The sequence below is a fragment of the Lepus europaeus genome, chromosome 18, assembly GCF_033115175.1.
Source record: "Lepus europaeus isolate LE1 chromosome 18, mLepTim1.pri, whole genome shotgun sequence".
Lineage (NCBI taxonomy): Eukaryota > Metazoa > Chordata > Mammalia > Lagomorpha > Leporidae > Lepus > Lepus europaeus.
The window spans coordinates 18,076,156-18,103,782 of record NC_084844.1 but is presented as its reverse complement, the minus strand read 5'-3'; the positions used below and the strand labels follow the sequence as shown (position 1 = coordinate 18,103,782).

The following is a 27,627-nucleotide window of genomic DNA, read 5'->3' as shown; positions in this document are numbered from 1 at the left end:
CAGCTGCCCCAGCCTGCAGCACTGATGCCTGCCGGGAGTGTCTCCTCCTCATCCCTGGAGCCCAGCCCAGCGTCATGGGTCCACAAGATGAAGTGTTAGCACTGCTTTTTAAAAGGAAGGCTGGGGGTGGGATGGAACTAAATCCTCATCTACCAGAATAGAAAATCAAGAGGGCATGTTTGAGACCTCGAAATCAGAAAGTAGCAAAACAGTGTTTAGGGATATGGAGGTAAGTACTCCAGGCAGCTATAAACCGGAGTGAAGCCGCTTGCCGCTGGGGAGCAGAGTGGGGGGTGCAGGGGGATGGGTAAGGGGCCGTTCTTTATAAGCTAATGCTTTCGTTTCCAAGTGAGAGGATCCCATGAAATAATGTGCCAGTCAGGATGGAGTTGTGGGTTTGATCCCTGTGTACAGCTGATTTTCTTACAAATGCTTGTGACCTTCTGAGGTGCTTGCGGTTTAGCATTGATGTTTAAAAGAAAACCAAAGCCTGCAGGACAAAGAAGAGTAGAAGGATAAATTACCTCCCTGTCTCTCTCACTCTTTCTCTTATGTTTGTGTTTGTGAAATTGAGATTTCTCTCAAATGTATTCATTTCTTATCACATTAGATTCATTTCCTGCCTTCCAAGGTCTTTGTCTCTGTCCTCCACATTTGCCCTTGTCTGTCTGATGTGGTTAGCTTCTCCAAGGTTGTGCAGAACGTTCCCGGCTCTGAGAAGCCAGCTTGTTACTGAGAGTTAGGGGACAGCTCCATCATGTCACTTCCTTGGACCAGGCTGTTGGCCAGACTGAGTGTCTTATGCAAGCTCCTCCTGAGGGCTGGCGAGCGGCTGTGTAGGCGTCCCTGCCTGTCCCCCGTGGCAGAGGGTCAGGGCCTGCGGCACGCTCACCCTGTGTCTGTTGCAGCATGTATTCCACCGATGAGAACCTGATCCTCTCCCCGCTCCTGGGCAACGTCTGCTTCTCCAGCTCCCAGTACAGCATCTGCTTCACGCTGGGCTCCTTTGCCAAGATCTACGCCGACACCTTTGGTGAGCTCAGCCTGGCACTGTCTTGCCAGCCTCCCCAGAGTCCTGTGTGCCTCTCCCCTGAATGCCTCACAGGTGACTTCGCATCACAGTGTCCTGCTGGGGAGAGCATTTTGCTGCCTTTTATAGTTACATATGAGCCTCTTTTTGGCCTCCAGACCAAAACGGGCTGAGTGGTTTCTGAACAGTAGTAAGATGAACGTGACTGGGAGCGAATAGGAGGACAAGGGGCTTGTCTTAAGCATAAACGTCTTAGAGCAAGACAGATTCTGAGAAGTACAAGTTTCCCATGCGTACAGAGGCCCCCCAGGCTTCCTGCTCACAAGTGGACTCTCCCTCACCGTGTGTGCTGCCAGTGACTCTCCAGCCCTATCTAGGCACATGCACATTTGCAAGGCCTGGTTGAGAACTCAGGTTGGACGTGCAGTCAGCATGTGTGAGCCTCCGCTGCAGACCCAGCTGAATGATTTCCCAGGTTTCTGCAACCGTGACCCCCAGTCCCAGTGCCGCTTCCTGGCTATCTATCCCTGTGCCTCCCAGTTACCACAGATTTCAACAAAAACCCCGTACAGAGAGTCTGTTGTGTGTCAGGTGCTGTTCTGCCTTAGAGCGGGATCCCTGGTACCCGTTTACCGAGCTGAGAGGCCAGGCCCTGCAGGGTCTCCCAGCTGGTAAGGCCTGGAGCACCAGCACTGCTGCTTGCCCATTGGTTAGCCTGCCTCCCCTGCAGGTGGACACCTTTGCTCTCATGAGAGAAAGGGTGGGTAAACCTGGGTCATTTTAAAAACAAGTAGCTATTTAATTATATGTGCATTGTAGGAAATATATTAAAGCCTAGTTGAAAAAAATCAAAATTCATACCTAACTTCATTACCATAACAAATTTTAGTACTTTGTTATAATTTCCTCTGTTGTTTTATGTAAATTAGATCATATTACTTAGATTGATATAAGGGATCTTAAAAGTTCATGGAACATGTACATTATGAAAAAATATGTATGGATTTCAAAATACTTTACACCAAAATAGACCTCTGTCCTCTGGTTTGCTCCCTAAATGCCCACAACCGTCAGAGCTGGCCCAGGCTAAAGCTAAGAGCCCAGAACTCAGTCCATATCTTTCATATGAGTGGCAAGGACCCAGGGACTTAAGCCATCATCTGCTGCCTCCTAGAGTGTTTATTAGTAGGAAGCTGCATAAGAAGCAGAACCACCAGGACTCAAACCCTGGCACTCCTGGATGGGATGTAGGTTTCCCAAGCGGCATCTTAACAGCTGCACCAAACACCTACTCCTTTTTATTCTTTTATTTTCTTGAAAAGCAGAGATAGAGAACTTTCATCCACTGGTTCACTCCCCAAATACCTGCAACAGCCAGGGCTGGGTCAGGGCTGGGCTAGGCCTGGAGCTGGGAGCTGGAATCACAGTCCAGATCTCCCACGAGTGGCAGCAACTCAATTACTTGAGCCATCATTGCTGCCTCTCAGGGTCTGCATCAAGAGCTCTTCACTCAGAACAGCTTGACTTAAGCCACTGTTGGCTGGTTCAGCTTGACCAGGATTAACAGTTGCAGGCAAACAGAAAAGTGAGAAACGAGACCAAGAGTGGCTTTGGTATTTTCTCTTTAGAGGACGGGTGATTGCTTACAAGAAGCTTAAAGCCAGAGCCTGATGGTGAGGCTGCAGCAGGAAGGTGGCACCTACTGGCTGCAGAGGAGAGCTTCTCTGTAGATCAGGAAAGAATGAAGGAGCCCACAGGCTTCGCTGCTGGAAGGGATGTGTTCAGATGTAGATAGAGGATGAGCACGGGCAGTCGAGCCTGTCCCATCGAGGAAAGGCTGGGAACTGTGCCCTTGTCCGTAGTGCATCCTAGTGCCTGCTGGAAATGAGATGCTGAGTTCCCGTTTTGGCTACAGCGCAGCCTTGGCAATCGTGGGCCGTTCCCATCCTTGGTACCTCAGTGTCCACATTTCTTCCCTGGTTAGAGGGTGATTTCTGGACCCTGGAAAGGAAGGGCTAGAATTCCTCAGCTGTGAGCCATTTATGGCATCTGAAACAGAATTTTGAACAGTACTTTGCTAGATAGATTATAATTTTCTGGCTTCTCATATAGGTGATATTAATTACCAGGAATTCGCTAAGAGACTCTGGGGTGACATCTACTTCAACCCTAAGACGTAAGTAAAGTATGGGATATGACTCTGGTGGGCTCATCTGTGTTCCCAGTAAGAGCAGTCAGATGTAAGAACTCCCAAGACAAAGCACCATCTCTCCTGCTCAGAGTTGGCTTCACGAGCGTAACTGAGTAGGAGGCCGTCTCTCCCCAGGGCCCCTGGCCCCGCACAGGCGTGCAGGGGAGTCATAGCCACGAGTCCTCTCAGGAATCTCTCTTGGGGAACTTTACAGTCGCACACACATTCCTCCCCTTGGCTCCTGCTCAGATTCAGAATTCACAATACACTGGACTCAGTGACACTGCCTTCTCCCTCCTGGTCTCTCACCACTCTGTTGTTGTTCTTAACATTTTTACTTGAGAGGCAGAGATGGTCAGGCAGAGCCCTTATCTGCTGGTCCATTACCCAACCGTCTGCAATGGTAGAGCTGGGCTGGGCTAGAACCAGGAGCCAGGAACTCAGTCCTGGTCTCATGGGGGTAGCAGGGAGCCAACTGTGGGAACCAGAGCTGGGACTCGAACCCAAGAACTCCTGTAAGGGAAACAGATTTCTCAACTGAGGTCTTAACCATTGGCCAAATGCCCATCCCTCTTCTTTTTAGGCGGAAATTCACTAAGAAGGCCCCGACCAGCAGCTCCCAGAGGAGCTTTGTGGAGTTCATCTTGGAACCTCTTTATAAGATCCTTGCTCAGGTGAGTGGCAGGCTCTGAGCTTCAGTCTGTTCTAAGCGTGAGGTGGAAAAGCAGGTGGGTGTGGACTTCCCTTGGCCCCCAGCCTGCTGAATAGGAGGGTAGTGGCTCACTGGTTGCTTATTAAGAATTCTGCAAAGCCTGTTCAAATCACAAAAAAAGGAGGGGTACAAAAGAAAAGACGTAGCCTGGAGAAAGTGTGTGGCAGATTTGAACCATTCAGAATGTGCCACTTCAGGCCTAATCATTGCAGTTGTCGGGATTTATGTACAGGTGTCGTTGTGGCAGTCTTCAGGTTATTTTTACGTGTGTGTGTGTGTGCGTGTGTGCTTATAACATTATAACTGCAGGAAGAAACAAGTTGTGTTCATCAGTGAGAAGCTGACTGTCCCATGAAATGAAGTGTGTAGAAAAGAAAGTAATGGGAATAATGGCTGCGTGAATGTTGTGCCTGTTCTGGGCACGGTGGGAGCTGTGTTTATCAGTTGGAAGGGCAGAGCAGGAATGTAAGGATGCAGTCAGTTAAACATGTGGGGTGCCAGAAGAGAAGAGTGAGGTGTTACACGCACATGTGAGTTTGTGCAGCGTGAATGTGGCACTAAACGGGTGGAAATGTGATGTGGGGATTTTCATACAGACCTTGTCCCAAGACAGTAATGAAATATGCAGGTATCTAATAAGCACCGTGCACAGTGGACACACACAAACCTACACAGGATGTGTGTGGCCGTTCCAGTGGACACAATACCAAAGCATAGCAACAAGACAAATAGCAATTAAAATTTATTAGTGCTAAAAAGTATTTAGTATCTCCTGTCAGACTGGAATGGATTAATAAAATAAGTTTATGGGCTCTGCTCCCTGGAGACCTCGAGGCTGCTGCTGCTGGTTTAGCTTGGCCCTGTCCCCACAGGGTGGACTGCGAGGTGACCTTTTTTGGTTCCTTCCAGCGAAGTCACCCTCTAAATCTGCAGTCTAAGTAGTGGGTGTGGGGGGGATTTCCTGAGTAAGAGGCATTGCTGCCCTTCAGACACCAGGGGGCAGCACTGACAGCAGGGAAGCTGAGTGCCAGTTGGCTGACGGATTTCACCAAGCTGGCTTCACCAGGGGTTGAAGTGTGGGTATCAAAGACTCCCCTAAGCCAAACTGTTGTCGTTGCCAATAGTCTTCTCCCTGTAGAAGAGAACCGAGTATTGTGGCTTTTCGGATTGCCCCCAGCCTCCCCTTGTCCTTTGTAGCCCCTCACTGGGGTATCACTATAGCTGGCATGGTGTCTGCCACCCTCACAGGTCGTGGGCGATGTGGACACCAGCCTCCCAAGGACCCTGGACGAGCTTGGCATCCATCTGACCAAGGAGGAGCTGAAGCTGAATATCCGCCCGCTGCTCAGGCTGGTCTGCAAAAAGTTCTTCGGCGAGTTCACAGGTAAAGAGCGCAGGGCCCCTCGCTTCCCACCTCGTGTCCTGCTGTGCGGATCATGGGGGATTTTTTCTTACCCTGCAGTGAAAGTCAGAGATCTGAGGCTCTTTTACACAAACCACGCTGAGGAGACAAGACATCTGTACCCTCTCCCACTTCCTCTACTTAGCAGATAGTGTCAAAAATTCTGTCTTCGGAGCCAGGAGCAATTAAATTCCCCTACCAGGAGGAATATACAAGTGAAAGAGAAGGGGTGGGAGTCTCAGAGGCTCTGCGTGTCTCCAAGGGGCAGCAGGAAAGGATGCCTGGGTGTGTGGAATAGTGGAGAAAGCACTGGGCTGGGGCTCAGAGACTTGGGTTACAAATCCAGGTTTCTCTTTGCCTGCACTCCTCACTGCTCTCCAGTATCATAGACACAGAAGACAGGCGCTGGGGTAGAAAGAGTGCTGCATTGCCGGGAAAAAGCCCTAGTCCCAGCTGCGGCCCGTCTGGAGTGACCCAGAGCAGCCACTGCATTCTTCTGCAGCTCCGATTTCTCATCTGTACACCAGGGAGAGGGAAGAGGTGATGGGGTCCTCTCAGCTGTGTCTCATTCTAGGTCTGGTGGGAATTAGGTATCTGGACCCCCAGGTGTTTAGTTTTTAAAACTTATTCTGGCCTGGTCATCAGTGTGACACATCGGATACCTATTCTGGTTTGCTAACAAGGCCTCCCTCTTACCTGGGTTATTCGAATAATCCATTAGGAAGGCAGGGTGACCTGCTGAACAGAAGTGTGTGTAGTATTTCTCAGAGGGGAGGAATTGGTTGATCTAAGTAGGCCTGGGAAGACCAAATGTGCTTAGTGAGCTCAGTGGAAGTGCTCACGCCCAGTCTCACAGGGTGATGTAGATACTTGAAGATTTTTGCAAGCTGGGTTCTGGGAGCCATATACAACTGAGGGGTCCCTGGCGGTTCACTGTCATCAGTACGCCTCCAGCTCTCAGCAGCATATTCCCAGGAAAGAGACATCACTTCTTCCTGGAATCCTAGTAGTTTCATAGTTTCTGGAGCTGCACCATCCAGCGTGGATCTGTAGCTCTTGCTCACTCCCCTGTGAGAGTGTGTAGTAACTGCTGTCTCTTCTCCCTCCACAGGCTTCGTGGACATGTGTGTACAGCATATCCCTTCTCCAAAAGTGGGCGCCAAGCCCAAGATCGAGCACACCTATACTGGGGGTGTGGATTCTGACCTCGGCGAGGCCATGAGTGACTGTGACCCTGACGTAAGGGAACCTGGCCCCTAGTTCTCTGCTTTTCCCCCACGTTCATGGAAATGCTGATTTCTGGTCACAGGAATAATGAATGCCCTCTTTCTCAGCCTTCCTGCCCCTTGCCATGAGCATAGTCAGGCCTGAATTCAAGCCCAGTGCTGCAGCCTAGGGAGTGCTGCTGGAACTTCCTGCATCTCAAGGTCTTGTGCTGTAAAGTGAGGGTAATGATAATGAGCGCTTGCTAGGAGAATTAAGCAGATTGAGGGAGGGTTATAGTTGTGTGTAGCATGGTGCCTGGCAGATAGTGAATACCCGACCAGCAGTAGATAATCTCATCAGCCATGGCTTCTAAAACCCTTTCCGAGACATTCCTTAGTGAATTTAAGTCACTCATCATAATCATGCAGCCAGTGTAGAATTGGGAGTTACGCCTTCAGAGGGGATTTAGGGCAAATTATCTTGCCAGTGGTGCCAATCTGCCATCCTAAACCTGCTTCATCGCCTCATTTCCCGGGGAGAAAAAATACTTTTTTACTATGCCTGTGTCTTCTACGTTTAGAATTTTCCTGGGAGCTCACATCTTCCTCTATAGGTCTGGGCTGCTGTCTCAGAGCTCATGTCATCACTGTCGAGGGGAATGAGAGGGTGGTGCCCACTCAGAGGGCTTTGTGTGTGTGTATGTGGTGAAGCTACACTCCTTCGCCTCCTCTAGGGTCCGCTGATGTGCCACACAACCAAGATGTACAGCACAGATGATGGAGTTCAGTTTCACGCCTTTGGCCGGGTGCTGAGTGGCACCATCCATGCTGGGCAGCCTGTGAAGGTGCTGGGGGAGAACTATACCCTGGAGGATGAGGAGGACTCTCAGATATGCACTGTGGGCCGCCTGTGGATCTCCGTGGCCAGGTACTGCCATTCAGAACCTACAGAGCAGGCTTCAGTCTGTCCCGGGACTGCTCCAGGGAGCTGCGCGGGGTGGTCCTCCTTGGAAACAAGAGCTTCCTGGCTCCATACAGTTAGGGGAGGAGGTGACCCACCTTCGTCCGGCCACTTGACTTCGACTGTCACTACTCCAGTTAGCTAGGTTAAAAGGCAGCCACTATTGGGATAATGCCAAAAGCTTTACCTCTGTGATTTAAGTGACTGTGTGAACTTTGTAGCAGGATTTCCTTCTTAATCCTCTCATTTCCTTTTTTATGTGGCTTATTATAACCTTCATGCTTATTCCCAAAAGAAATTGTTTCCCACCCTCCGTTGTTTATTCTTTGACCAAATTAGAAGTCTTTGCTGGATGCCTTGAGCATCCCAGTCTGCAGAGTTGAGCTTAGCTTGGGCCTCTGCGCAGCTTGTCAGTTTGCGGTTGGCATCTCAGTTGGCAGGCAGAACCCAGGCAGTCCTGTTGCCTGATGTGGTGCTGTGCCTCCAGCATGGCCACCTGTTCCTCCTCCGAGTCCACCTGTTCCCTGGAAGGCAGAGCTGGGGCGGTTACAGAGCCTTCTGCCGTGCTCTCAGCATCTCCATCACCTTGGGCAGCAGCTCTTAACCATGAACTTCCAGTTGGAACTAGAGTTCCCTGTTGCATCCTCTTCGATACTTTGCCGTCTTCTCTCATAGCATGTATGGGTTTGTTACTGCACCTGTGTAGCTATGTAGTTTTTGTTCTCTCCCTTGCAGGAATGTGTCTGTTTTGTTGACCCCTGCTCCTGACTTGTGGCTGGCACGTGACAAGTGCTCGGTGTGTTTTGGTGGAATGAATGCTGTTGCTAACTATTGGGTTTTACTCCAGGTACCACATTGAGGTGAACCGTGTTCCTGCAGGCAACTGGGTTCTGATTGAAGGTGTTGATCAGCCAATTGTGAAGACGGCAACCATAACTGAACCCCGAGGCAATGAGGAGGTAGAGTTTCTCAAAAGTCCAGCTGGACTGGCTTAAGCTGTCATGTCCCAAGGAACCATGGCACACGTGAGCACCAGAACTCACAGGGGCCCAAGCCAGAGTCACTGCTGCTTCCTGGTGCCAGGCCCCAGCATTCTAGATCTGACCCTGCTGAATTTTCCCTGTACTCGGCTCAGATGTTGGGGATTAGGAGGAGTGGCCTTTGTTCTTTTCTTCTTCTCTTCTTCCTGCTGAAATACATGCGGATAAATGCCTTTCAGGTTGCCCTCAGCATCGTGACTCCTGGCTGGGGAACAGTCTGGCCTTCAGCAAGTCTTCAGGTCTGCACCTGCTGGGCCTGTGCAGGCAGATGCCTTCACTCCTCTGCATTTTGATTTCAGGCTCAGATTTTCCGGCCCTTGAAGTTCAATACTACATCTGTTATTAAGATTGCCGTGGAGCCCGTCAACCCATCAGAGCTCCCTAAGATGCTCGACGGCCTGCGCAAAGTCAACAAGAGCTATCCATCCCTCACCACCAAGGTAGGTCTGCACGAGCACTCCTTACCTGGCTAACTGGCCTGTGCCGTCCCCGACTTCCCTGTCGTCAGGTATTTCTGATCCACTGCTTCCTGCCACCTATACCAGAAGCAGACCGTGCCTTTTACCATCATTTAAAGGAAGGACAAGGACTCTGTATATGTGTGTGTGTGTGTGTGTGTTTTCCCCAAATAATTTTTTTTTTAAAAAGATTTATTTATTTACTTGAAAAGCAGTTAGAGAGATCTTCCATCTGCTCATTCACTCCTCAAATGGCTGCAACAGCCGGAACTCAGCCAGGCCAAAGCCAGGAACCAGGAACTCTATCCAGGTCTCACATGTGGGTGCAGGGGCCCAACTACTTGGGCCATTTTCCTCTGCCTTCCCACATGCATTAGCAGGGAGCTAATGGGATAAAAAAAAAATGGAGCAGCTGGGACACAAACCGGTGCTTATATGGGGTGCCAGCATCACATGCAGCAGCTTAACCCATCTACCACAATGTCAGTCCCCCCAAATATCTTTACGTAGGAAAAATAACTTTATTGGACACTGCTTTTTGAACTAATTTTCCAGAAAAGATAGACAGGAAAATTAGTTACTCTGATCCTCTGATCCTACAGCTTTAAGCCCGCCAGCATATGTTTTGAGTAGTTGATCAGGACTAAAGGAGTAGATTGTATCCATGGACATAGGGTAAGGTTTTCCCTAAATAGGTAAGATGGGAATTAAATGAGTGACCTCGCACCGAGTGGTGCTGGAGTCTTGACGGCCGACTGATAGATGTTTCCCCCCAAGCCTTGAAGAGGGTGGAACTGACGCTGAGCAGTGATTGACGGTCGCGTGGGCTCCTCCTCTTCTGGGTCCTGGCCTTGATGCTGGTGTGTCTGCTGTTGCTGGTCTAAAGAGTTCCTGCTGTAACCACCAGGGCTGCTGTGTTGCAGGTGGAAGAGTCTGGTGAGCATGTGATCCTGGGCACTGGGGAGCTCTACCTGGACTGTGTGATGCATGACTTGCGGAAGATGTATTCAGAGATTGACATCAAGGTACAGTAGTCCCCACGCCTGGCCAGGAGCTGGTGGGCTCACAGATCCAGACTACTTCACCATAACCAAACCATCAGTCTCCCTGGAAGCTCCAAGGGAGAGGAGAGGGGTCCACCGGAGCAGCTCTAATGGTGAAAAGCATGGTCTGCAGCTCCTTCTGTGGGAAGTTGTCAGAAGGTTTGCTGCCTCCTGCTGGCTTGGTCTCAGTGTCATACAAGTTTAAAGTCAAGGTTCCCAAGGCAGAGTTACTCTTGGTGCTTTGTTGGGAAATTCATTGCACAGTCTGGTGATCAGAGCTCAGTGGGTTAGGAGAGAGTGGGGACTGGCTCCCCTGGATTCAGAGTCCAGTCCTGACATAGCCTTGCAGTGAAAACACGCACTGGCTGGCCTCCATCTGCTGCTTTGAGATGCGTGTTCTCTCCAAGGCCCTGTGGTGCTGGGGACGCATGCCCTTAACACCCCTTTCATAATGGTGTGCCCTGGGCTGAGGCCGTTGGCCAGAGGGTTTCCTGGCAGCAGATCATGTGGGAGTGTTAGGGGTGCTATGCACACAGGCATTAAGATGGGTGAACATGGAGTGGGTGCTTGCCAGTGGGTCCCCAGCACCAGTCCTGTCAGACCCACAGGGGTCATTCAGTGCTGGTGGAGGACTGGTAAATGGATATTGAGAGCTACCCCCAGAAGACTATAATGAAGGCCCCTGCTGGTCCCCTAATTACTCTTGGCATGGGAATATCACTTCTTGGTTACACTAGGTTTTCTCAGACCTTTCAGCAAAGTGCAGATGAGTGTTTGAGCTGCTGTTGTACTACTTGTCACTCGTGCTGATGAAGGCAGGGGGTGGGAGGAAGTGGTTCTCACAGGGAGTGCCGGGAGCTTCAGAATCCCCAGGGTGGGTGGTTGTCTTTCCAACACATAGGCCTCACCTCCCTGCTTTGTCTTGTTTCCCAGGTGGCCGACCCCGTCGTCACATTTTGTGAGACAGTGGTGGAAACATCCTCCCTCAAGTGCTTTGCTGAAACGCCCAATAAAAAGTAAGCTGGGGGCTCAGCGTCCCTGGGACTGATGGCTTAACGGGCACACCCTCCCCCCCAGCTCCACCCCAGCACAGGGCTGTGGAGGCAGAGCCGTCTGAGTCTTGGGATGGGCAGACATTTGGGGTACATGTGTCTCACACCCCTGCTGCCTGCTTGTGCCTTTGGACAGGATGCTGTGGCATTCTTCACCTAAGAATGCACAGCAATGATGGAGCTGGACTGATCGGGAGCCAGGAGCCAGGAGCTTCTGGGTCTCCCACACGGGTGCAGGGGCCCAAGGACTTGGGCCATCTTCTACTGCTTTCCCAGGCCACAGCAGAGAGCTGGATCAGAAGTGGAGCAGCTGGGACTTGAACCAGTGCCCATATGGGATGCCAGTACTGTAGGCAGCAGTTCTGCCCACTATGCCACAGCACTGGCCCCCAAACTTGGCTTTTAAAAACGGATAGGGGGTGCAGCACTGTGGCGCAGCGGGTTAAAGCCCTGACTTACAGCGCCAGCATCCCATATGGGCACCAATTTGAGGCTCCACTTTCTGATCCAGCTCCCTGCTGATAGCTTGGGAAAACAGTGGAAGATGACCCAAGTCTTTGGGCCCCTGCACCTATGTGGGAGACCCGGAGGAGGCTTCTGGCTCCTGGCTTCGGATCGGCCCAGCTCCAGTTGTTGCAGCCATTTGGGGAATGAACCAGTGAATGGATGTCTCTCCCCCGCCCCACCTCTCTCTCTAACTCTGCCTTTCAAGTAAATAAATAAAAAAGATTCAAATGAAAAGAGAAGATGAGCCCTTTTTGCTCTTCCCTGCCCCTTTGGCTTTCACGAACATCCCTGCCCGGCTGTCTACTTTGCCACCCTTTAGCTACCCCTCGCGCCAGTCCTATGACCCCTCATTACCCGTGTCCTTCCTGCCAGGAACAAGATCACCATGATAGCCGAGCCTCTGGAGAAGGGCCTTGCCGAGGACATAGAGAACGAGGTGGTCCAGATCACGTGGAACAGGTGGGGAATGCAGCTTACCTGCCTGGTCTCGAGTCCCACGAGCTCCTCTGCAAAGCCACGCGTACCCCCCCTTTGCTGTTTGCTCAGCACGGCGTGGGTGGGACGAGGTGACTGCAGAGAGGGAAGGTCCCCAGGAGCCAACAGTCACAGAGCTGTCTGTCGCTGAGTTTCCCCCATTTCCCTCCTTCCCCCAGGAAGAAGCTGGGCGAGTTCTTCCAGACCAAGTACGACTGGGATCTGCTGGCTGCCCGTTCCATCTGGGCTTTCGGCCCTGATGCCACCGGCCCCAACATCCTGGTGGATGACACCCTGCCCTCGGAGGTACAGCAGAACTGATGGGAACCTAGGGGTGCTGTCTTCCCAGAAGCTTTTTGTGTCCTCTGGTGATGGAGGGGATCCTCTTAGTAGGTGTGCATGTCTTCTCCCTCAAATCCCGAGCTGTTGACAAGGAGCATGCTAAGGAGCTCCCGTGTTTCTGTGCAGGTGGACAAGGCTCTTCTTGGCTCAGTGAAGGACAGCATCGTCCAAGGTTTCCAGTGGGGAACCCGAGAGGGGCCCCTCTGTGATGAGTGTAAGTCTGTCAGCACCTCCCCGCCCCAGTTCTCAGGGACCTTGCAGCTGGGGTGGGCCCGCCAGCTTTGAGGCCTGGCAGGTGAAGCAGTGTGGGGCACCCAGGGCCATCCCATGTGCTGGCCAGCTTCCTCCCTTCCTCTCCCTGCCCTGGTGCCACGGTTAGGATGCATCCTGACTGACATTTGCTCCTCCTTCCTGGGAAGGCTTTGACTCAGAGTGTGCTTGAGGAGAGATACCAAGAGGGCAGTGAGGTTGGAGTGGTTTATTGACAAAGATTAGACTGTAGGACCAAGTTAGCAATTGGATAAATACTCTTTATCCAAAAATTTCAGTGTCTTGTGCTGTCTAGGAAAGCCCCGCATGTCTGAGCATGGCCTGAGGCAAACACTAGGAGCACGGTTCACCTTCAGACCTCTTTGCCAGGCCTTGCCTGTCTCTTTGGAACGGCCTGCTCTTTGTGCTGTGTCTGTGAGACAGCTGTGATGTAGCAAGACTGTTGGTCTAGATGTCCTGGAGACTCGCCCCAGAGCCCTCCTCAGGCAGCTGTCTGCATCTCCTTTTCAGTGATTCGGAATGTCAAGTTTAAGATCCTGGATGCAGTGGTTGCCCAGGAGCCCCTGCACCGGGGTGGGGGCCAGATCATCCCCACGGCCAGGAGAGTCGTCTACTCCGCCTTCCTCATGGTAAGAGACTGGGGCTTTCCTGGACAGTGGATTAAGTGGAGGACCGAGTTTGGTGCGGCCTCAAGCCTACACCCCCCAAGCTGAAGAGCCATCTCTCGCTCTGCTGCAGGCCACTCCTCGTCTGATGGAGCCTTACTACTTTGTAGAGGTCCAGGCCCCTGCAGACTGTGTCTCTGCTGTCTACACTGTCCTGGCCAGGCGCAGGTCAGTAGCTCTGGATGTCTTAGGGGGAGTGCTGGGAGCCAGAGGGCACAGGAAACAGCAGCTACTGTGCTGGGGGAGAGATGGAACTCCACTCCCCTCTCCAAAAACCCAGTGAGTGTACTTTCTAGGAGAAAGTAGGAAAGCGATGAGCTTTACTCCAGGTTACAATTTGAGATTTCTTCTGAGCCCCCACCCCCACTCCCAGAGAGTCCCTGGTGGGGAGTGCTGGGTGCTGAAGCAAGTCTGTAGCACCCTGTCTCTTCAGTGTCCCCACTCCCGTGTTCTGCCTAGAGGTTGCTGTCCCTTTGACTTCCACAGAGAATTACTATGGGAGCTCCAAGCTGGAATGCATTTGGGGCAGCAGAAGCCACACTGCAGTTTGGCTTTTGGTTTCTGCACAGCCAAGGCCTCAGCCTTTGTTTTTCCATCACAGGGGACACGTGACTCAGGATGCACCCATCCCAGGCTCCCCACTCTACACCATCAAAGCTTTCATCCCGGCCATTGATTCTTTTGGGTTTGAAACTGATCTCCGGACGCATACCCAGGGACAGGCCTTTTCCCTGTCTGTCTTCCACCACTGGCAGGTGAGAAAGCTGTTCAGGCCAGCAGGTGTGGCCTCCCACCCCGCAAGGCTAACCTTTGCCCTGTTCCCCTTGCAAGCCCTGCCTTCCTAGAGAAGAGCCCTAATTCTGGGGCTTGACTTCTCTGGGAAGGCTGCCTGGACACCACCTGAATCCCCCTTGCCTTTCAGATTGTACCCGGTGATCCCCTGGACAAGAGCATTGTCATCCGCCCCTTGGAGCCCCAGCCAGCACCTCACCTGGCCCGAGAATTCATGATCAAAACCCGTCGGAGGAAGGTGTGTGTCCCTCAGGCCCATTGCCAACCCTCAACTCCCCTGGGGCTCAGCAGGAGCTGGGTCTCTTCATTTTTCCCTTGAGCCCTTTCCTGAGGGCCTGTAGACTGACAACAGTTTATTGCATGTAGACAGGTGCGTTCTGGAAACTCCTCATGTGGCCAGACCTGGGGCCCAGTCTGGCCAGGAAAGGAGGGCCTTCTCCTCAGCTGTGATGAGCCCTTGTAGCCCTGCAGCCTCCCCTGCAAGCATAGGTCGTGGATGGCCCCCAGCCAGTCAGCCCCCGTAGACCTCATTCTCACGTTCACTCCCACTCTCTGCAGGGCCTGAGTGAAGATGTGAGCATCAGCAAGTTCTTCGACGACCCTATGTTGCTGGAGCTTGCCAAACAGGATGTTGTGCTCAATTACCCCATGTGAGTGTGGGGACTGCTGGCACCGCTTGCCGCAGGTGCAGCTCCTGGGCTTGAAGCTGAGGCCTGGTGGGCCCTGACCTTCACCTTGTCAGAAAGTGTCCTGGAAACACTGTGCCCACGGACTTCCATCCCAAGCCCCAGTAGGGGAGGAGCATTTTTCCTTCATGGTTTCTTCTGTGGCCTCCACCTGGCTCCATTTCCAAGAAAAAGAGGAACTTGGGCTCAAGGAAAAAGAAGGATGAAAGTGTTTAACTCCAAGGGGCCCTGTCTTTGGATAACATGGAATTTATTTTTACAAGTTCAACCTTAGCCATGGTTTGTAAGTGAACAGAACATTCCGACTTCTGCCTTCTTGTGCCTCTTTCATCCCCACCCCCTCGTCCCGTCCAGTCCTGGCCCTTACATTCTGGATGTACGTCATCTCCCTTGAGGCCTCACTGCCTCTGCTCCCAGCTGTAGCCTCCTTCCTGCCTCCGAACTCCATGGTCCCCTGAGCATGCCCCCACCCTCCCACCCCACGCCATGCTGCTCTGGTGGGACCTGAGGTGTATGAGCTGGTTGGGTTGCTGGGTTCCGAGGCCTGCTGCACCTCCTCAGGATACTGCTACCCCTTAAGAATCTCTCTTGCCCTGGAGTTAGGGGCCAGAGCACTTTGATTTGTGGCCATTTTTCTAGGTCCTCACCAGCCACCACCATTGGTCCCTTACTCTGTTCTCTGCCCATGAAGAAGAGACTGTTGCTTTTCCGCAAGACTTCTTTATTAGCACACAGGGATTGCCGCAGGAGTCTGACTACCCCAGGCCCGTGAGTCTACTTCTCCCCAGCATCCGATGCTGTCCTCTTGCTGTAATCTCGGTACATTGTGTACACAGCGCCTGTGTAGGGAGAAGGAGAAAGGCCCCTTGGCATGGAGCCCTGCACCTGTGCTCTGGTTCTCCCAGGTGTCCCTGGGGTTCGGTCTACAGCCGTTCCCTTAAGAGTCCAGCTGCCTCACTTGTCTTTCTGCCCCAGGTCCCAGCAGCTGCTCCAACATCTGACCAGGCAGCCCGGGCAAACAGCCCACCTGACAGAGCGCTCCTGCGTATTGTCTGGGGGAACCTCACAGCAACCTGTGAAGCAGGCAGGCGAGGGGTGACCACAGTTAGGGTTTACGTGGGAAAACCAAGGCTTGGTGAGCGGGATTTGTCCACTGTCACTCAACGAGTAGCTCTCTCTCTCTGATCCCAGGAGGAAGAGAATTGGAATGTATACATCCTGCTGCGTGACTCTCTCCCTCTGGGGCATCTTGTCAGAACAGGCTGCATACCCTTACCTTAGGCCAGGGATAGGAGGTTGAACAGGGAACCCTGGAAATGGCTCTGTGTACAGGTTGTCCCCACAGGCCTGATGTACAAGGAGCAGGAACTGAAGTCGCAGTCCCTTCCACTGTCAGGACTCAGAGCCAGACTTTGCCTCATCTATTTTGCCCTCATTCTCCTGGGACCCCACCAACCTACTCACCTAGCATAATGGCACCCACAGCGCAGGCCTGTGCTGCTACTCTGGTGTGGATCAGGTGTATGGACATCTTGGTGGAACCCCGAGCCTTCAGCCGATAAATCCTGTAAGTTGCCACCAGCAAGCAGCCTCCTAAGCCTGTGGGCAGAGCACAAGACCTCCTGGCCTCAACCACCAGGCACAGTGCTCCCCTGATGAGAAATGCGGCACTAGGTAGGCAGGCCATCGAGGTAAACAGCCACTCTCCTGCAGGTTCGGGGTGGGGGAGCACCCCTGGAAGATGAGCTTCCCCTTGGCATTTTCAAAGTGACTCCCCCCTCCATGTACAGATAGCCCATCATTGTCATGCAACGTCCCCACCTAGCTCTGCTCTGGGCCCTCACCCTCTGCTGGCACCCACATCCTGGTATGGACCTGAGCCTGCCCATGCTGAGGCTGGTGTTGGGGCCCCTGTGTCCCATGCACTCAGCCGGCCACCACCTCTGCCCATCCAGATTCCCTCATGTCATTGTCAGGCTTGTCCCTGGCACCTCTGCTGTAGCCTTGCTCAGTGTGTAGGACCAAATGAGTTCTCTGACTTCTGCTTTATTTGAAAAGACTAAGATGCATGAACGCCTTGCCCCCTTTCCCTTCCCTGCTTACCTATAGGCACCAGCGGAGACTCCTTGGTCTTCCTCAGGAACTTTCCAGAAACACTCTCCTCGCCCTCAGGTGGCACCCACCAGCCTTTGTTAGCAGACATGATTGTGGACCCCGATGCCGACAGCTGGGATCCCTAGGTTTCAGCCCAGTCCTGGAAGGAGGCACCCCACAGTAAAAATTCCAGAGTGGGAAGGAGGGGGTTAATTGCTGCGACCCATACTGTGCCCAACTCAGCCTCTCCTTGAAAAGATGCCCCTCCCAGGTGTCCTGTGTCAGGTGCTGGGCCACCAGCAGCCACTTTCTCCATGTCTCCTTCCTAACATCTGCCTCTTCCCTGCTTGTTCTGACTTTACACTTCGGTGTAATCCTTGAGCCAAGAAAAACAGCTGGAAAAATCCACAGATGAGAGCAGGAGGCACAGGGCCTGAATCCTGGAGTCCCCGTAGTCGGGTCTGTGACAGCTGCTTCTAAGAGGGCTGCAGAGCAGGCTCTGTCCCCAGGGAGCCAGAGCCACAGATTCCAGTGACCGGACATTGATTCGTTATAAGCTGCCTTGTTTCTGCACATGGATACTAAAGGGACACACTTCAGTCCTTGAACTGCTTCCCTGTTCCTTGCCAGCCCCCTGGTTATCAGTCCTCTACCTCCCTCGCTGGGCTGGGAACTCGTGTGCTCTTCTCGCTCAGACTAGACTGAGACCAGGAGTTATACCAGTGGGAGGTCCTCTGAGACCCATCCTGCTTGAGTCAACTTTTTCTGGTTGCCCCTCCTGTCCCAGTGGCCCCCAGTCCTAGCATGCTGGTTCTTACCCTAGGAGAGGCTAGAAAGTGGAGAGTGCACAGCCAGGCCAGGACCGAGCGTCTGCTGTTCTGAACCGGTCAAGAGCTGTTGTGGGAGCTGCCACTATGGGGTCAAGGAAGCAGCAGCTTGGACTTTATGGAGACTTTGAAGTGAGAGAGGCAAGGGGAGGAGATAGGACAGGACATTCGTCTTAACCCCCCGTCTGCTGAGCTCTGGGCCCTGGGAAGGCATATTAGACCAGATGGCGGGGAGCTCCAGCATTAGAAACCACTGGGGGCCGGCGACGTGGCTTAACAGGCTAATCCTTCGCCTTGCGGCGCCAGCACACCGGGTTCTAGTCCCGGTTGGGGCACCGGACTCTATCCCGGTTGCGCCTCTTCCAGGCCAGCTCTGCTATGGCCCAGGAAGGCAGTGGAGGATGGCTCAAGTGTTTGGGCCCTGCACCCACAAGGGAGACCAGGAGAAGCACCTGGCTCCTGGCTTCGGATCAGCGAGATGTGCCGTCTGCAGTAGCCATTGAAGGGTGAACCAACAGCAAAAAGGAAGACCTTTCTCTCTGTCTCTCTCTCTCACTGTCCACTCTGCCTGTCAAAAAAAAAAAAAAAAACCACTGGGAAATCCCTTGGGGCTCCAGAGCTCTGTCCCGCCTATGGGGGCAGTGCCCACTCTGGTGACAGGATGACAGTGACTGGCATTAGCATTGGGCTGGTGTCAATATTTGTATTTCAGATCCCTCAACTCTTATCTTTGGTAAGTAGTTCACAAAGCAGGCTGCGTGGCACACCCAAGAACACGCGGCAGGAAAGTGACAGCGCCGTGCTCTGAACTCAGATCTGGCCAACTGCAACCGTCACCTCCGCGGGGCTGGCCAATCATGGCTCCCCTGAGGAGGCCGGGAGAAGAGTACTTACTACGCGAGCGGGGAGCAATCGGGGTGCCCTGTGGAGAGTCCCGCTCCATCCCAGGCCTTTGTCCTTTCCCCGATGACTCTCAGCCCATGTGTCCATGCTGCACGGGCTTTTTTGGCAGGGGGGATTTGTCCAGCAGCTGATGAGCCTCTTTCTCTCCCCAGCCCTCATGGCTCTAGGCAGAGTCCCAGGGTCACAGTGATTCCCCAGGGCCGTCACGTAGCCCCGCTGTCCATGGGAACTCTCCTCCCAGCCTTTCACACACACCAGGTCCCAGCCGGAGCCTGAATTCTCAGGACCTGGGTGATCCGTGGGCTTACGGGTCCAGGCCAGAGACTGAGGGGTGGCAGACTCCCAAGCCCTTTGAAGAAAGGAGCAGGCGGGGGCCGGCGCCACGGTGCAGTAGGTTAATCCTCCGCCTGCAGCGCCGGCATCCCATATGGGCACCGGTTCTAGTCCTGGTTGCTCCTCTTCCAGTCCAGCTCTCTGCTATGGCCTGGGAAAGCAGTGGAGGATGGCCCAGGTCCTTGGGCCCCTGCACCCATGTGGGAGACCGGGAAGAGGCACCTGGCTCCTGGCTTCGGATCGGCACAGTTGCAGCCCTCTGGGGAGTGAACCAACAGAGGGAAGACCTTTCTCTCTGTCTCTCCCTTTCACTGTCTGCAACTCTACCTCTCAAATAAATAAATAAAAATCTTTAATTAAAAAACCAAAATGGAGCAGGCTCTGGAGAGCGAAGTTCCACTTCTCCCTGTTGAGACTAGGTTGGTTCTCCCATCAGTCTAGGGCTGAGAAAACCATTATAGTTCTATGACTTACACTTTATATGGGCCAAGCAGTGTGCTAACTGCTTTATGTAGACTGCTTATTTTATCCCCATTTCACAGACAAAAAAAAAAAACTGAGGTTCAGTTACAGTAAGTGATAGAAAAAGGACAAGACTTTTCAAAAACAAATTATTCTTAGTTAAAGCGAAGAAGGACAGGCAGGACACACAGATCTGTCTGCTGGTTCACTCCCCAAATGCCCAGAACAGCCAGGGCTGGGCCAGGAGCCTAGTACTCAATCCGCATCTTCCATGGAGTTGGCAGGATCCCAACCACTTGAGCTATCACCTGCTGCCTCCAGGGTGTGTGTTAGCAAGAAGCTCGAACACTCAAACACTCCAGTACGGGAGGCTGGTCTCCCAGGTGGCATCTTAACCATTGCACCGAACATGTGCCCTAGGACCTGACTTCGAACCATTCCCCAAGGCTAATCTAACCACTCTGGACTGTTGGACTGTATGCAAAGTGGAGAGCAAGTGTTGAAACTGGAGAAATAAGATTACTTTCTATTTCAAACCTTGTGAGAACATACAGTGACTAAAACTTCCAGAGTCCTGTTTTAGCAAACAGATAAGATAACATGGGGATAGCATCATTTTTGTTAATATGCCAAGTCTTCAATAATGGTTTCCATTTAAATATTTCTACATTTAGTGATTTGCTTAGAAAATCTCTTTTTCTTCCAGATCAGGTCACATTAAAAGAAATTCCGGTTTTGAGGGGTCTAAATGAATGACGCAGAAAGACTAGCATAGGCCAGAGTCAGCTGTGGAATTGATTAGACCAATCACTCCAAATACTGGTTATGCCACTGAAGCTGTGAGTGTGTCTGTTAAGCTGAAGGTAGGCTCTACCCCGGGGAGGGGGGTGCTTACTGTAAGGGCTCAAGGGATGGCTGTTAGAATTCCCTGTCCACTGGCTGGAGGCTGGGAAAGAAGCAGAAAGCCCCGACAGCATACAGGAACGTTACCAAATTCACACCCTTCCCATCCCTCCCTGGCCACCCTGCCCCAGGTTTGGGCCTCTGCATCCTAGCCGGAAGCTTCAGGCCTGTTCTCCCTCTTGCACTGAAGGGGAAGGGACAGGAAGGGGACACTAACTCTTGAGGCTCTGAACACAATCTAAGGCCCAGTTCTGTTCCGCATAGCCTACGGGAGCTGAGTCACCAGAGAGGAGGGAATTGACCCGGAGCGTCTACCCTGAGCTGCACCTGGGGATGATGGAGAATGAACTAGCAGCACAGAGGGTGCTCCCAGCTGGAGTGAGAAGGGCTGGAGAACACAGTAGGCCAGAGTGTCCTGTCCAGGGGAATCTGAGGGACAAAGAGCAGGGTAACAGGGACAGGCGGGGGCAGTGGAAGTTTCTAGGTAACATGGCTAGGCTGAGGCAGCCTCTAGGAGGTACCTGGGGTGGGGAGGGTGTCAACACTCCCTCTCTTTAATTTTTTTAATTTTTTTTTTTTTTTTGGACAGGCAGAGTGGATAGTGAGAGAGAGAGAGACAGGGAGAAAGGTCTTCCTTTTGCCATTGGTTCACCCTCCAATGGCCGCTGCGGCCGGCGCATCGCGCTGATCCTGGTCTCCCATGTGGGTGCAGGGCCCAAGCACTTGGGCCATCCTCCACTGCCTTCCCGGGCCACAGCAGAGAGCTGGCCTGGAAGAGGGGCAACTGGGATAGAATCTGGTGTCCCAGCTGGGACTAGAACCCGGTGTGCTGGCGCCGCAAGGCAGAGGATTAGCCTGTTAAGCCACGGCGCCGGCCATCACTCCCTCTCTTTAAAGACATTGGGTTCCAAGGACCTTGTAGCATTTGTCCAAGGGCAGCCTGAGGGCCAGGAAAGTGCTTTCAGTGCCCACAAATCTTGAGGGCCAGTGTTTGGCCTAGTGGCTACTGTTCACCCTAGGAGGCAGTAGTGATGGCTGAAGTGATTGGGTCCTTGCCACTCACATGGGAGAAGACCTGGATTGAATTCCTGGTGTCTGCCAACAGGCAGGGCATTTGAGGAGTGAACCAGTGGCTGGGAGCAAGGGCTTTTTCAAGAAATTAAAAATTTGTACAAAACATGTCAAGAGGACACGAGTAGGGGCTGGCGCTGTGGTATAGCAGCAGTGCCGGCATGCCATATGGGTGGAAGAAGCTCCTGGCTCCTGGCTTCAGATCGGCGCAGCTGTGCTGCTGCAGCCAATTGGGGAGTGAACCAGCAGATGGAAGACTCTCTCTCTCTCTCTCTCTTTCAAATAAATAAATAAATCTTTTAAAAAAAAAAAAAGAGGGCACGAGTAGGGTGGTGGGAGACAGAATTGGGCTGTGGTCACTGATGTTACAGAATCATGTCTTTGAAGGAGCAGTTCTGAGCCACACAGGAAAACAGTAGGGACTACTGTATTAGATGACAAATGTGACCTGTTTGTGGAGGCCACCTGCAGTGCCAGCATCCCGCATGGGTGCTGGTTCAAGACCTGGCTGCTCCACTTCCGATCCAGCTCTCTGCTATGGCCTGGGAAAGCAGTAGAAGATGGCCCAAGCGCTCGGGCCCCTGCACCCATGTGGGAGACCCAGAAGAAGCTCCTGTCTCCTGGCTTCAGATCAGAGCAGCTCCAGCCCTTGCGGCCATCCGGGGAATGAATCAGCAGATGGAAGACCTCTGTCTTTCTCTCTCTATGCCTCTGCCTCTCTGTAACTCTGCCTTTCAAATAAATAAATAAACCTTTAAAAAAAGAAAACAAGAAATGTTTGTGAAGGTCCTTGAGTTGGTTGCTTTTGAACATCCCAGTTACCCAGCTTCCTCTAGAGCGCACCACAGGAGGGGACTACTGTCTGCAGAGCCTACAAGGTTCAGGCACTTTACAGGTTTTATTTAATCCTCACACAGCCCCAACAGGTCCATCTCACAATTTCCATTTTATACGAAATCCAGGCTCAGAGAGGTTAATACACCCAGATCACACAGCAAATAAACAAACCATCTACTCAAAAGTGGTGACAACCATATACCACTTTATAATGCAAAACTAATGTATGACCGCCTACAGTGTGTGGTGGGTGTTTTGGCGTAGCAGATTAAGCCCCCACTTGGAATGCCCACATCCCAGAGTCAAACTCCTAGGGTTCGAGTCCTGGCCCATTTCTGATTCAGCATCCTGCTAGCGCTCACTCTGGGAGGCCGCAGATGATGGCTCAGGCAGTTGCGCCCCTGCCACCCACGTGGGAGAGCAGATACAGTTCTGGCTCCTGGTTTCCTCCTGGCCCAGCCCTGGCTGTTGCAGCCATTTGGAGAGTGAACCAGCCAATAGAGGATGTTCTCTCTCTCTCACTCTGCCTTTCAAAAATAAATGAAAGTGAGTAAATAAAATGTTTAAATAAAAATTCTTTAAAATTTACATATGATTCACATATATTTCATCATCTCATTCCCACAACCATCTTTTAAAAAAAAAAAAGATTTATTTATTTACTTGAAAGGCAGAGTGACAGAGAGGCAGAGGCAGAGAGAGGGAGGTCCTCCATCCACTGATACACTCCCTAGATGGCTACAATGGCTGGAGCTGGGGCAATCTGAAGCCAGGAGCTAGGAATTTCTTTAGGGTCTCCCATGTAGGTGCAGGGGCCCAAGGACTTGGGACATCTTCTACTGCTTTCCCAGGCCATATTGGAGAGCTGGATGGGAAGTGAAGCAGTCAGGACTCGAACCGGTGCCCATATGGGATATCAGCAGTGCAGGCGTCAGCTTTACCTGCTACGCCACAGTGCTGGTCATAGGAAACCAGTCTTAATTTAAGTATTTATTTATTTGAGAGGCAGAGAGAGAAGGAAAGCCAAAGAGAACCCCCATCTGCTGATTCACTCCCCAAATTCCTCTAATGATGGGATCTGAGCAGGGTGGAGGCCAGGAACATAACCTAAGTGTACCATGTGGATGACAGAGACCCAAGAACTTGAGCCATCACTACTGCCTCCCAGGGTTTGCATTAGCAGGAAGCAGGAGTGGAATTGGGAGCAGAAGCAGGACTTGAACCCACACACTGCAATATAGGATGCTTGCATCCCAGCTGGCGCCAACAGTCTAAATGCCTGCTCCCAACCTTAATTTAAAATCCAGTATTAATGCACAAGAAACTGCTAACCGGGGCCTGCGCCGTGGCTTAACAGGCTAATCCTCCTCCTTGTGGCGCCGGCACACCGGGTTCTAGTCCCGGTTGGGGCGCCGGATTCTATCCCGGTTGCCCCTCTTCCAGGCCAGCTCTCTGCTATGGCCCGGGAAGGCAATGGAGGATGGCCCAAGTCCTTGGGCCCTGCACCCCATGGGAGACCAGGAGAAGCACCTGGCTCCTGGCTTCGGATCAGCAAGATGCGCTGGCCGCAGCGGCCATTGGAGGGTGAACCAACGGCAAAAAGGAAGACCTTTTTCTCTGTCTCTCTCTCACACTATCCACTCTGCCTGTCAAAAAAGAAAAGAAAAGAAAAGAAACTGCTAACCAGGAGATACCTGAATGGGGGGAGGGAGGACTGCTTCTTCTGTACTCCTTGTATTACCTATTCAAAAAAAAAAAAAAAAATCTGCCCCAGCCCACATTCCTATAGGCAAAGGCCGGGAGAATCAGACTGGGTAACCGACACTGAGGATTAGTGGAGATGGAGACGGAGAGCGCTTTGTTCAGCTGCTAATACCCCTCCCACTTGCGGGCGAAATCAGGAACTTGCTACCCATTCTTCCTCACCAGCCAGCCAGTCTGGGGCGGACAGGACGCCTGTTGCCAACAGGGAACATTCCCAGATCCTACCATCCCGGGCCTCTGCTCCCATCCTCCAAGACGGAGTCTGCTCTACATTTGCCACCAAGTGGGGACCCTGGAAAACGTGTAATGGAAACAGTGACACACTGCAGCCTTCAAGTTGACCCTACTGTCCCCAAAACCACAGAGCCCCAGGGCGACTCTCGAGTTCCCAAACAGGGTTTTGATCCTTTCCTGCTTGGGTCCCATGTGAATACGAAGTGGTGTGGTTCTCATAGCTCCCGACTGTGCTGCTGCCTGCCAAGCGCTGGAAAGACCCATTTCCTTGTTTAAAACTGGGCCTTTTTTTTTTCTTTCTTTCCCTCCTATAGCCTGCCTTTTTTGTTCCAGAAATGGCACGCTTTCCATTCACTCATTCATTCCATATGTATATGCTTCCTAGTTACCTGCTACGTGCCGGCTGTGTCCTGGGAGCAGGCACGCGGCGTTCCTGCCTTCTGGGAGCTCTCATTCCAGTGGATAACCAGGTCTGCTTCTGTTCCTGGTGACCACCTGGCCCAAGGGCCTCTGGCCTTGGGTTCTGACCTGTTTCTTGAGATTCTGTTTCTTGAACGACCTACAGGTAAAACAATTTAGCTGCTTCCTAGGGTCGCACTTTTACCCTCTTTAAATGCTTTCCTGCTAGAAGAGACATTGCGGTGAACTTGGTAGTGACTTTATTTTTTTCTTAAGAATTATTTTATTTATTTGAAAGACAGTGTTAAAGAGATAGAGACAGAGAGGTCTTCCATCTGCTGATTCACTTCTCAAATGGCTGCAATGGCCAGGGCTTCATCCAGGTCTCCCATGTGGGTTCAAGGGGTCCATGTGCTTGGGCCATCTTCTGCTGCTTTCCCAGGCACATTAGGAAGTTGGATCGGAAATGGAACAGCCGGGACTTGAACTTGCGTCCATATGGGATGCTGGCGCTGCAGACAGGGGCTTTAACCCACTGTGCTACAGCGCCAGCCTCAGTAGTGACAATTTAGAAATTGTTTGCCCCTGAGCCGGCGCCGCAGCTCACTAGGCTAATCCTCCACCTTGCGGTGCCGGCACACCGGGTTCTAGTCCTGGTTGGGGCACCGGATTCTGTCCCGGTTGCCCCTCTTCCAGGCCAGCTTTCTGCTATGGCCCGGGAAGGCAATGGAGGATGGCCCAAGTGCTTGGGCCCTGCACCCCATGGGAGACCAGGAGAAGCACCTGGCTCCTGGCTTCGGATCAGCGAGATGCGCTGGCCGCAGCGGCCATTGGAGGGTGAACCAACGGCAAAAGGAAGACCTTTCTCTCTGTCTCTCTCTCTCACTGTCTACTCTGCCTGTCCAAAAAAAGAAACAAAGAAATTGTTTGCCCCTAACCTCCATGATGAATGGGCAATCACGAAAAAGAAACAAATAAAATAAGAAATAAAAAAAAAAAAAAAAAAAAAAGAATGGGCAATGACAAAAGATGGGAAGTCTTCCCCGCAGGTTCATCCAGGAATTTATAGGAAGATAATACCTAACGAGAAATTGAAGTCTTAATATGCCACTTAAAAGTGCATTATCTGGGGCTGCTACTGTAGTGCAGCAGGTTAAGGCACTGCCTGCAGTGCTGGCATCTCATAGGGGTGTCGGTTAGAGTCCGGGCTCTTCCACTTCCAATCCAGCTCTCTGCTGGTGTGCCTGGGAAAGTTGCAGAGGATGGACCAAGTCCTTGTGCCCCTGCATTTATGTGGGAGATCTGGAGGAAGCTCCTGGCTCCCAACTTCCACCTGGCCCAGCCCAGAGTTGTGACCATTTGGGGAGTGAAGTAGTAGATGGAAGATTTATCTCTTTCTCTCCTTCTCTCTCTCTCTCTAACTCTGCCTTTCAAATAAATAAATAAATTTTTTTTAAGTGGACTATCTGGGGCTGGTACTGTGGCACAATGGGTTAAGCCTCTGCCTGCAGTGCCAACATCCTATATGGGCTCTGTCTGGTTCAAGTCCTGGCTGCTCCACTTCCAACCCAGCTCCCTGCTAATATACCTGGGAGGGCAGCAGAAATGGGCACCAATTACTCAGGCCCCTGCTTGGATACTGGGATGAAGCTCCTGGCTCCTGGATTTGACCTGGCCCAGCCCTGGCCCCTGTAGCCGTTTGGGAAGTGGAACAGTGTATTCATGATCTCTCTCTGCCTCTGCCGCTCCCTTCCTCTACCTCTGCCTTTCAAATAAATAAATACATCTTTAAATAAAAGGTCGGGGCCGGCGCTGTGGCGTAGTGGGTAAAGCTGCCACCTGCAGTGCCAGCATCCCACATGGGCACCAGCTCAAGACCCAGCTGCTCCACTTCTGATCCAGCTCTCTGCTATGGCCTGGGAAAGTAGTTGAAGATGGCCCAAGCGCTTGGGCCCCTGCACCCACGTGGGAGACCCAAAGGAAGCTCCTGTCTCCTGGCTTCGGATCGGCACAGCTCCAGCTGTTGTGGCCAATAGGGGAGTGAACCAGCAGATGGAGAACTTCTCTCTCTCTTTCTTTCTAACTCTGACTTTCAAATAAATTTTTAAAAAAAGTTCATTTTTAATAGCATACAGCTTGCGGCAGCAGCAGGTTAAGCTCTTGCTTGCAATGTTGGGCATCCCATAGGAGCACCAGTTGCTAAGTCCACATCTCCTACAGGAACCCAGCTGTTTGAGCCATCACAACTCCATATAACTTTGAAAATGACATTGTCCTTGGGGCTGGCATTGTGGCATAGTGACTTAAGCTACCGCCTGCATCTCATGTGGGCACAGGTTCAAGTCCCAGCTGCTCCACTTCCATTCCAGCTCCCTGCTAACACACCTGGAAAAGCAGCAGAAGATGGTCCAAGTGCTTGGGCCACTGACACACAAATGGGACATCCAGATAGAGTTCCTGGCTCCCCTGCTTTGGCCTGATCCAGCTATGGCCATTGAGGACATTTGAGGAATGAACCAGTGGATGGAAGATCTCTCCTGTCACTCTGCCTGTCAAATAAATGTTTTCAGACCAAAAAAAAAAAAAAAAGTGTCCAGCTTGGGGTGGGCAAATGGTGCAGTTGGTTAAGACGACCCTTGGGACATCTGCATCCCATATCTGAGTGCCTGCATTTGAGTACTGGCTTGGCTTCCAATTCCAGCTTCCCGCTAATACACACAGTGGAGGCAGCAGGTGGATGATGACTCAAGTACTCGGGTCTCTGCAACCCGCAGGGAGAGCTGGATTGAGTTCTGGGCTCTTGGTTAGGAATTGGCCTGCGACCGGCTGTTGTAGGCATTTGGGGGGAGTGAACCAGTTGATGGAAGATTCTCTGTCTCTGTTGCTGTTTCAAATAAATGAAAATACACTTTTTTTTTTTTAGTAAAAAAGATGTCATGTTTATTTTCGTTATTACGTTCTTAGTATTTT

General features: G+C 52.0%; 2 protein-coding genes across 3 annotated transcripts in view; one reads left to right on the top strand and one right to left on the bottom strand.

Annotated features, from left to right (window-relative positions):
* Positions 1 to 15,257, top strand: part of EFTUD2 (elongation factor Tu GTP binding domain containing 2) — a 46,670-nt gene extending 31,413 nt beyond the window's left edge. Inside the window, exons 11-28 of one of the 2 annotated variants that reach the window (XM_062175412.1) lie at positions 909 to 1,033; positions 3,143 to 3,206; positions 3,805 to 3,895; positions 5,182 to 5,317; positions 6,447 to 6,574; positions 7,275 to 7,468; positions 8,349 to 8,460; positions 8,841 to 8,981; positions 9,923 to 10,024; positions 10,976 to 11,058; positions 11,974 to 12,060; positions 12,255 to 12,381; positions 12,544 to 12,631; positions 13,198 to 13,316; positions 13,426 to 13,520; positions 13,954 to 14,107; positions 14,275 to 14,382; positions 14,703 to 15,257. In XM_062175412.1, coding sequence (XP_062031396.1) covers positions 909 to 1,033; positions 3,143 to 3,206; positions 3,805 to 3,895; positions 5,182 to 5,317; positions 6,447 to 6,574; positions 7,275 to 7,468; positions 8,349 to 8,460; positions 8,841 to 8,981; positions 9,923 to 10,024; positions 10,976 to 11,058; positions 11,974 to 12,060; positions 12,255 to 12,381; positions 12,544 to 12,631; positions 13,198 to 13,316; positions 13,426 to 13,520; positions 13,954 to 14,107; positions 14,275 to 14,382; positions 14,703 to 14,798 — 2,050 coding nt within the window. In that variant the 3' untranslated portion in view covers positions 14,799 to 15,257. The remainder of the gene's footprint in view (positions 1 to 908; positions 1,034 to 3,142; positions 3,207 to 3,804; positions 3,896 to 5,181; positions 5,318 to 6,446; positions 6,575 to 7,274; positions 7,469 to 8,348; positions 8,461 to 8,840; positions 8,982 to 9,922; positions 10,025 to 10,975; positions 11,059 to 11,973; positions 12,061 to 12,254; positions 12,382 to 12,543; positions 12,632 to 13,197; positions 13,317 to 13,425; positions 13,521 to 13,953; positions 14,108 to 14,274; positions 14,383 to 14,702) is intronic. The other variant, XM_062175409.1, reaches the window with a different exon arrangement.
* Positions 15,258 to 15,604: 347 nt separating this feature from the next.
* Positions 15,605 to 17,033, bottom strand: HIGD1B (HIG1 hypoxia inducible domain family member 1B). Its single transcript, XM_062175416.1, has 3 exons — positions 16,934 to 17,033; positions 16,295 to 16,429; positions 15,605 to 15,669 (listed from the first exon to the last, which is right to left on the bottom strand). The coding sequence occupies exons 1-3, from the start codon at positions 17,031 to 17,033 to the stop codon at positions 15,605 to 15,607; spliced, it is 300 nt and encodes a 99-aa protein (XP_062031400.1).
* Between the last annotated feature and the right edge of the window lie 10,594 nt (positions 17,034 to 27,627).